Source organism: Phaseolus vulgaris, chromosome 4 (assembly GCF_000499845.2).
Source record: "Phaseolus vulgaris cultivar G19833 chromosome 4, P. vulgaris v2.0, whole genome shotgun sequence".
Classification (NCBI taxonomy): Eukaryota; Viridiplantae; Streptophyta; class Magnoliopsida; order Fabales; family Fabaceae; genus Phaseolus; species Phaseolus vulgaris.
The window spans coordinates 34,267,160-34,277,245 of record NC_023756.2 but is presented as its reverse complement, the minus strand read 5'-3'; the positions used below and the strand labels follow the sequence as shown (position 1 = coordinate 34,277,245).

The 10,086-nt window shown below is 42.1% G+C and overlaps 1 protein-coding gene across 1 annotated transcript; it reads right to left on the bottom strand.

Annotated features, from left to right (window-relative positions):
- Nucleotides 1-625: 625 nt before the first annotated feature.
- LOC137837556 (uncharacterized) lies at nt 626-9,629 on the bottom strand. Its single transcript, XM_068646581.1, has 4 exons — nt 9,453-9,629; nt 9,328-9,378; nt 8,763-8,824; nt 626-2,654 (listed from the first exon to the last, which is right to left on the bottom strand). The coding sequence occupies exons 3-4, from the start codon at nt 8,776-8,778 to the stop codon at nt 1,783-1,785; spliced, it is 888 nt and encodes a 295-aa protein (XP_068502682.1). The 5' UTR covers nt 8,779-8,824; nt 9,328-9,378; nt 9,453-9,629; the 3' UTR covers nt 626-1,782.
- Between the last annotated feature and the right edge of the window lie 457 nt (nt 9,630-10,086).

Here is a 10,086-nt window from a genome sequence, read left to right as displayed (position 1 = left end):
TAAGAACTTTGTAAGTAAAAACAAACACGAAGAGCTTTACAATGTTTCTGTTAAAACAGTTTGGAGGGGGCACTCTTTTTTCCCTAAGGAGGGTTTTTAATGAGGCCGCCCAATAAAGAAGAGTTTTCGAAGCTTAAAGTTGTTTTAGATTGCATGCTTGTTGTTTTCCGAAAGTTTTGAAGAAAGACCCTATCACTTATATGTGATTTAAGGCGAGTTAAAGTTATGGTGCATGCTTTCTAAAAAGTTTCTAAGTCCCCATCGTCTTTCGGCGATTGGCGACCTCAGTTAAAAGTTAAAGTCCTCATCGTCTTTCGGCGATCGGAGGCACCAGATAAAAGACCTCAACGCCCTCGCGCGTCCTGAGGCGAGATAAAGACCTCCTCGCCGTCGAGCGAGTGCAGGCGAGGAAGAGTAAAAAGTTCTCAGTGCTCCCAGAGGAGAGAAGATGTAGCCTCTGGGGCAATGTAGAGGCACCAGCAAAAAGTCCTCAGTGTTTCTGGGGGAGAGAAGATGTAACCCCTGGGGCAATGTAGAGGCCCGAGATAAAGACCTTCTCGCCGATGAGCGAGTTCAGGCAAGATAAAATCCTTCTCGTCTCGAACGAGTTCAGGTATGGTGTAAAGGGTGGAAGAAGTTTGGAGGGTGGCTAAGGTAGGTTCGAAGAGAACGCCTAGCCACCCGGTCTTTTGTTCTAAAGCTCAGGGAGGTAGAGAAGGATCCGAAAGGCGCCTCTACCCCCAGATAAAGAAACAATGGCCAAGTTGTGAAGGCAGGAGGAAGTTGATATCGCCAAGAGTCTTTGGCGACCAGGAGAAATTCAAGCAATAGCGAGAAAGTCAAGACCCGTTTTGATAAGGCAGGTCAGATGAGCTGTGTCTTGAGCCATTAGTTGGGTTGAGGTTCGTTATTTGAAGAGCGATTTCGCGCTAAGGTTCAGTACCCTGTGGTTACAAGTTGTTAGAGTGTTATTGTTCGAAAACTGATGGTTCGAGGCGGATAGTATACGATTGCGCTTACAAAGTTACTAAGTTAATTTCGTTGAAGTGAGGAAAGATAAAGCAGACAGAGAAGTTGCAAGAAGAAGCACAAAGACTTTATAATAAAGTATAATCAGTTCAAGATACATGAGCAGAAAAGGGAAAATTTGTTACAAGCAAATTGGGTAAGAGAGAGGCAGATGAGTAAGTGGTGAAGGAAGCAGCGAGCAGCTAGTCTTCAGAAGGGACAACCTTCCCGTCCACCACCTCGTTGTTCAGCGACACCATGGAAAGATCTAAGTCAGGGTACAGACAGGCGAATTGTTCTCGGGCAGCCTCGAATCCAACAGCGAGAATCTGGGCGGAGCTCAGCTCAAGTTCTTCAATCTGTTTCTTTGTTCTGCTGCTTCAGCTCTTCAGCTTGTTTCTTGAGTTCTTCGATTGTTTCCCGAGCTTGAAGAAGGTCTTCAGTAACCTTCTTGGATTCCGCCTGCGCTTGGGCCAGCTGTGTGGTGATCTTCCCATGCTCCTCTTTGGCCTCGGCGAGTTTGGCCATGGTGTCGTCTCTCTCCTTTTCGACCTTCCCCAAGAAGACCTCCCGATCGGCTGACCTCTTCTCGAGGGTTTTTACCTTGGTGGCATCCGCTTTGATCAACGCCTCCAGGTCAGCCACTTTGACGCGATAAGGGACCAGCTTGCTCTCCAGCTCGATCTTCTCTTGAGCTAAGAGCTGCACCTTATGGCATAAATCGGTGGCCTCCTTGCGTGCCTCCCGAAGCTCGGTGCTCATGGCATCCTCCACTCAGGAGTGCTCGAGCTCCGCGAGCATGAGATTGCAGGATAACTTCTCCGCCTCGATCCTGATTAGGCGATTCTCCTCTTGGAGCACGGAGATGTCATCCTGGAGCTTCTTGTTGGAACTCTCCACAGCTTTGGAAATGATGGAGGGGAAGTCCTCCGCCATCATCTTGAGTTTTGCTGAGAAGGGTTCCCACACCCTTTTTACCTCAAGTGAGAGGTTTGCTCGTGGGGGCACCAGGGGAGCTTGTTGTTGGTTCTCACCGCCACCTTCTTGAGTTGGTTGTTGAATGGGTGCTTCTTGGCGTGGTGGCAACGTCGGGGATTCGGTGATGATGATAGGCGAGTTGTGAGCACCTTCATCCCCGCCTGGTGCAGCATCTGCGGTTGAGGCGTTTGAAGGAGGGCCCCCTCCAGCTGATACATAGGGCGTGGAGGCGCTCGGGGAGTTCTCCATGAAGTTGGGCTCGGCGGCCTCAACCACAGGAGGTGCAGATGCCAGAGGAACTGCTTGGACTGGCGAGGTGGGAGCTGGAGCAGGAAGCAGTGTGGGAGGTGGAGCTGGTGTGGAAGGTGGTGAAGAAGGCGCCACCCTCTTCCTCTTGGTGATAAGGCCATCTTCAGTCGCCTCATCATCTTCTTCGTCATCCTCTTGGACCACCTGAGGGGTTTTCCTCTTTGGCTTCCTGAGGAAGAGCTTTTTGCGCTGTTGGGCGGGCTGGGCCTCTGAAGGAGTTGGGCCTTTAGGGGGCGATCTGCCCTGGGCAGCAGCGATCTCCACCACTGAATTTGGCACGGTCTGGGAACCCGACGCCAACCCATGGGCTCGGGCGAGCGCCCTCAGTTCAGCCAGTTTTCCCTTGCCCAACATACGATCTGCATAATACAAAGATACATGGGTTAGCTCAGAGAGAAGGATAAACACATAAGTCAGTATGCAACAAAAGCAGATAAGTGGTGCAGAAAATAAAACCAAAGTCTTGTGCACAACAGACAAGACGCCCAGAAACAATTAGCAGAAGTAACGTCAAGTGTAATGACTTAGACACTGATGTGAGCTCTAACCTATGCGAACTTCGAGTTGATCTTCGAAGAACTCGAAGGAGATAAGCGCAGTGGTGAGGAAGGTGATATTGGCGCCTGCCACGCTCTTCCAGAAGAGGCACAAATCCTTGTCCAAAGCACCCATGCTGTCAGGACTTCTTGGCATCCTGAAGCTTCCCTTGGCGTCTTTGTTTCCCTTGTTTACCCAGTACAAGGGAAACCCGTCGAGCATCGAGGCATCCTGGTCGTTTTGGCGTACTTGGACAAATTTGCCCTTCCAATCCTTGTAGGATTGCTGGAAGATAAAGAGGATCGACCTCCCAGCAATTCCGTTCAGACTCACCCACAAGCGATCTCCCGGGTGTTTGGCTTTAAAAAGAAAAAGAAAAACGTCCACTGACGCTGGCAGCCCCAGATGGTCGCACATGATCTGGAACGCCCTTACGAACGCCCAGCTGTTGGGATGAAGCTGGGCGGGGGCGATATCGAGCTCGGTTAGCAGCTCTCGCTCGAAACGGGTGAAGGGAAGTCGGAGCTTCACCTTCTTGAATAACGTTGTGTAGAGGAAGCAGAACGACTCGCCACCGCTCACTTTGTCGTCAGCACAAATCGGCTCCTCAGGGTGGCAAGGCAGCACGGTCACCTTGTTGTCATGCTCCTTGTGAAAGGAAAGATCCGACTGATCCCCTTTCCTTAGTCGGAGTACCGCCGTTTCGGAGTTTATCGAGGACGTTTCTTTCAGCAGTGCCGAGCTGGCCCAGGGGTATAGCTTTTTGAAGTCTGGGGAAGGAATGGAGGCTCCTCCGGCGACTAGGGGAGTAGCCTGAGCCAGGTTAGGGTGGGAGGTTGCAGGCCTCTCAGCCTGGGAAGAAGAAGCACCAGGTGCTCGTGGTGCGTTGTGAGCTTGAGACGAAGGGTTTCGTGACGAGGGAGGAGGATTCGCGGTGGTCTTTGTTCGAGCCATCGCGGAAACTGCAAAGGAAAAAGAAAAGGAAAGGTGATCAGGGTCCGCAGAGGCTGACTCGATCGTGAAAAAAGGGTGAAAAACGAACGAACGAAGGTTCGTTGTAACGAAGACGAAGCCCTAAGTTACGAGAAAGGAGAAATAGAAGAAACAGCCCACAGCGTATGCACCAGATAGTTAATGGATGATGCGAATCGGTTAAAATGCAGGAAAAATCAGCAGAAGAAGTAAAGGGAGTACCTTTTTATGATCGGAAGAACGATGAAGGAAGTTGAGGATTCAGGAGGTTGCAGAGCGTCGTGAGTTTTTGCAGAAGAAGCTTGAAGCGTTTGAGAAAGCAAAGAAGTGATGGAACAGTAGAAGTGAAATGGGTTTAAGGGTTTTTCGAATGGGTTTTGGAAGCGCAAACGACAATTAAGGGTAACCGTTGATGAAGCCACGTGTCGAGCGATTGGAGGAGTGTTTGGTGGAGCGTCAGGAAAGCAGAAAGTACAAACGTTTGGAATTCTGCGTCAGCGCCACGTAGATCGGTATTGACGTGACTCCTTTAGTCTTTTCGCTGGACAAGTCTTCGCTTAAGACTGGGGGACTTGTGTACCGCCCTGGTAGTCGGAAATAATGACGTGGCATCAAGCTATTGTATAGGCGTGTTGATAGGACTCCTGGCTGGCAGAAGGGAAGGAAGTCGGGGGGCTCGTGTAGTCGCCAGTTATTAAGTTGGCGTGCTCCGATCTCCAGCACACCAGAACCGGCGGTCACCGGGTTAAAGATGAAGTCGCCAGATGTAAACCCAGGCGACCAAGTGATTAGAGATCGCCGAAACAAGGACATCGCCAAAGGTGAAGGCAGATAGACATTTCCCAGCTGGCCAGAGGATGAGGTCAGGGGACAGCTTACTTGAGCATATACGGTGAAACAGGTGGTGCAGATCATGAAGGCGGCCGGCGAGACCACAGGGAAGGTGCGTACGAAGGCACCCGAACTCGCCATCCAGAAGAGATCACGCTCCAAGGCGACTATGCACTGAGTAGTATCATGAATAAGTAACTTAGCCAAAGAAGAGTCGGAAGTAGCGCCCAAGTCAAGGATGCTCCAGATGATGGCACGTGTACAACTGGATGCGAGCCACGTGTCTAGATGTGTAACTGCCAGGAGAGAGAAAGTATCCAGGTATATAAGAGTTTCCAACGAACTTCTGAGGTATGCACGTTCAGATTGTCTTCTTTACGCTTGCGAGTCTTGAGTATACTGGGAGAGAACATTGCACGGTTCCTTCAGAGTTCTTAAGTTTTACTCTTAGTAATTGGTGGTTCAGTCGCTGACTTGGGCGTCGGAGCGTGATCGGCCGCAGCGGCGCCGTTCTGTTCTTTTGCAGGTTCTTGAGGTGAATCACGGTGAAAGACGGAGGTTGACGCGGCGCAGAAGTCGATACAAGTTTGACGAGGCAAAGCTCCAGCGTTCTGGTCAACAGGCAGGATCAAGTATATACAATGCTCCAACATTGATCTAAAGATCATAGCATTCCTAATTGTTATCATAAGAATTACATGAAATTAATGGTGTTGACATGCATAAATAGTTCTCTCCTGTTTTGCCTCATACGCATATTCTTCAAGGTCAGTAATGGGAACTAAATGAACTGCTTTTTTCCCTTTTTCCTCATTTCAAAGACAAAAGTCATTTAGTGTACACGATGAATGGGGATAGAATGAGTAAAAAAAGAGTAGGAAATCGATAAATACCATACCAAAATTTAAATGTATAATATATGGAAATTAATCAAAAGAGATTTTCAAACTAAATTCATCTAACAAGTTAATGTGTCAATGAATTAATTGTGTTTCTAATTATCAATTATTAGTGTTTGGAATGCATTTTCTCCATATTATTTTAGTTTAATATGTTGAACCAACTTTGTACTTTAACTTCATTCTAGTTATTAATATATATGACTAATACTTTAATAAGAGTTACCCCTTCTTATAGTTAACCTAAGAGGCACCAATCTCCTGAAGGCTCTTAGAGCTCGCAAGAGGGTTGTGACAATTTTAAGTTTAGCCTAAGTTAACTTACATAGCTTTTGCATGATTGGTTAACATTGGCAATGGAGGTCATTTATGTAGAGACTACAAAAGGAGACTGCAAGACACACTTATTCACAAGTTGTTGCATCTAGGGCTACGGTATGCATGATAGGTATCAAAAGTTTAGTGATAAAATGATTTATAGCTTAGCATAAGTTAGTCTAAATAGCATGTGGGTGATTGGATAACACTAGCAATGGAGGTCAGTGATGTAGAGCAATGTTGTTAAGATCGCAAGTTTAACTCATACGATTCAATGAGTTTGGAGGAAAAGGCGAGGCGACTCGAACGAAAAATAAGAGCGATAGCAGATAGGAGCGAGTAGGCGTGTTGCTCGGTGAATCAGAGGATTGTTGGACCGTCTAAATCCTCCTACTTGTCCCCTTTTCTGCTAGGGTTAGTAATCAAGTCAGAAAGAACCCCAAAAAACCAACTCCCGAAACAAACCCACAACCATCGCTCGCCACCACACTTGCCACCATTCACGTTCGCAACACTGTTTGTTCTCACACTTGTCGTCGTTCTCCGCTCTCTAATGCTTGCACTCGCCACTGCTGTCGCTCGTTGTTGTTCACTCTCACTACCCATTGTTCTTCTTTGTTCCTCTCTGTTTTCTACCTTGTTTTATAATGAAGGAAGCACTGAAGGTTAGATAATAGGAAGGATTACATAGGATAGTTTATTAGTTGTTTAATGCATTTTTATGAATTATCAACCTACTTTTAGTTGTGTGTAATTTGAATATTATTTTGGTTAAACCAATAACTGTTATTCTTACTCTTACAAGTCGAGTAACAAATTTATTTATTTTTTTCCGATCCTCGAGTTTAACAACATTGGACTACATCTCATCAATTATAAATTTTATAATTTAAGTATTACATATAGTTGAAGATAAAAGGTTAGTGAAGTACTAAGAATGTTTTCAGCATGATCTTCTAGTCTTTTCCAAGTAGTGAAAGTCATAGGAGCTAGGTGTGCATTCCTAGCTAATGTCCCCAGATAATTACTCAATGTGCTCAATAAGTACCAACAGGTTGGCCAAGAGCACTAAATTTAACGGGTAAATGCTCTTCATATTTCAAACCATAAGTCTTGAGACATTTGGTAGGGTCTCTTTTTCTTTTACTAGTAGACCCTGCTAATTAAGTATAAAATTAAGAAATTAGTACATTGTCTACTAGACACATATAGTAACATATTACATATTTGAATAAACATATATAAATAACTAACCAATGTGGTAGAGAGAAGTTTATATTCTAAATAAATTGATATCTGGAAAATTATTTTTATACACGGTGGGAGATGGTGATAAAGAAATCTTGTATCCCAATCACATACAAAGATATGAATAAATATTAATACTAGAGTAAATAGAAGATATAATCAAGGATGATTTATGTTCGTTTTACAGAAACTAGATCAAAGGGATTGATTATTAACTCATACTAACTTTTAGAATTGATTTAAACCTAATTCACTCTTGATTTTGATGTAGTATTAGAGCTTCACTTATATATAATTCAGAATGGGAATGACTAGTTTAATAAAGCTGGTCCTCCCCGGTTTCTGTTTATACTGAAAAGAAAAGACCAGTGGAGGATAGGATATGTGTTGCCCAATAACACATAATAGGCTAACAAGTATTCTATAAGACAATGAGATTGACTACTCACTACATACATCAACCTGGACATATTCTACCTTGACCAATTAAAAATGATGGATGTAGTTATCTATTTATAATGTAGACCATTATCTTTTCTGTTAATTTTATCAATCATGTATTAAGATTGTTAATTTTTGTTGTTGAATAGTATACAGTTAAGCAAAGCAGGTACAGGTTCCTTGTTTCATTTCAATCAATCTCTCTAGTTCTTTAATTCTTATAATAAAATCTTTGTTAATCTTTCTATGACAAAAAATTTAAGGAGCCCTCGTGACCAGAGTAATAGAAACCCTTGTAAACGTAAAATTGTATCTTCTTTTTCATCTCCTAATCAATTTTCTATTGATTTTCAACAAGAATAATAGAAGACAGCTTCATGTCATTGTGCTAAATAATGTTGAGTAAATGTGTGTCAGCCCTTTAATTTAAATATGTTCATCTTGGTCATATTTTATATCCCTTTCATTCTCTTTTGCTTAACATAAACATTGCACATTATTAATAATCCTATGTCTTGATAGCTTAGCAATATCATTTAGCAAAAAGCCCAACCATTGAAAAGTCTCATGTTATAATTTAGAAGACAGTGGAGCAAGTAATCATTTATCTAAAATATGTAGATAGTTTACAAGTATTAGATTTTGTTGTGAAGAATGAACTGAGAAAATTAGAGAATAGAGAAGGGACATTTTGGTTGCAGCCTTAACCAAAAGGAGCCAAACAGAGCAAGGTGATTGTGCACCAAAAGTGGGATCTAGCTATGACTAGCTTTGTGGGTGTTGTTGTGGTATTGTAGGAAGGGTCACATGGTACAGTGACTGCACACTGAATGGAGAAAAGGAAACAAAGAGTTTTGCTTCCTAAAAGACACTGAAACATTATAATTATTTTCCAACACATGAAGTGAATTTTATCCTTTGCACCGACCCAACTATTATATTATTCACTCCACACTTTTCTACTTATTCCCCCATCCCCACACCATTCCTTCAATCACCACAATCAAAATCATGTTTAAACCAATGGACTGACAAAAAAAAAACTGGCTCAGCTCAGACAATAAAAGGACAAAACAGAATAGATCAAGTATGACATTATAAGATCAAAAAAATGATATATCAAGTATGACATTATAAGATCGAAAAAATGATAGATCAAGTATTATATATAAGAAAGGCATCACATTAAACTAAATACTGAACAGGTAAATCAAGTATTACCTCTATTTTTTTTCATCTCAGCTTCAAGAATTGCCTTCTTCTTGTTTTCCAAGCAGCAACCTCTGAGAGATGGTTTTGAGCTCTCTTAAAAGATCAAATTATGCTTGCCTTCGTACTCTAGGAAATCGAGATTTTCTATAAAGCACTGTTTTGTTGTAATTACTGTTAGTATCTTGGTTGTATATCTATCCTTGTTTTTTCATGACATTTATTAGCATGAGGTATTTATTTATGTTAGAGAGAGTGAAAAGAAACACAACACACCCTATGTAGAACTAAGCATGTATTAACTTAGTGTATTTAGATGTATTAACCAACATCAGAATCAACATATTTTGTACCAAATCAACGACAGAATAGCTCAAAACAAAATTATCAGCCGTTCAATACGAAAAACAAACAAAAATCAATCATTAAAAACGAAACAGCAACGAAAAAAACATTAATCCAAGGGTTCAAATGTGAGAGTCACTACGATCAACGTCGATCAAAAATCAAATAAAAACGAAGCGAAAATGAAAACGAAAATAAATAAAAAAATCAAAATAAAAACAAAAAACCCTACCTGATTAAGAACAGCTTGAAGCATGTGATACTGAAGATCAGATTCAAGTAACTGCGTTTGGCATCGTCACCATGTTAGTCGCATGCACGAGATAAAGAGCATATTAGAGAACGAGAAAGACTTACCTTGATTTGAGCGAGGAACGAGACAATGAGACGTACCAATTGAACGAGACTGAGAACGAGACCGAGAACGAGAACGAGACTGAGAGCAACAATGAGAAAGAGGAAGGAGACTGAGAGGGAGGAGAAGTCGAAGAGTGCAGTAGACGAAGAGACTGAAGAAAAAAGAACAAAAGAGAAAGTTTTATAAACCGTCTAGAATATGAGAAAAATTTAGTTTAATTACTTTTTGTCCTTATTTTTCAGATTAATATTCAATTCAATATAATAATTTTAAAAAAAATCAATTTTATTTTAAGGAATTTAAAAAAAAGAATTTAAGTTTTTTGTTAAGTTTTCACCAATAATATTAGCATTAATGATTATGTGATGCACACTGGAATGTCTCTCTCATTCTTTTTTTTCTTCTCTCCTTCTCATTTATGACTTTCATCTCTCTCCAATTAAAAAATAGACTATTTTGTGATGATCTAATTAAATACAGAGGTTAAATTAATGTATATATGGCTTTAGTTCTGATTAAAAAAAATCATATAAATATTTCTGTACAGGGATGACTGACCGGGGATGTTGACTCGGTCAACCTACGCAATTAGACCCCACCTTAAGCTACGAGGTCGACCACATGGCATATGTG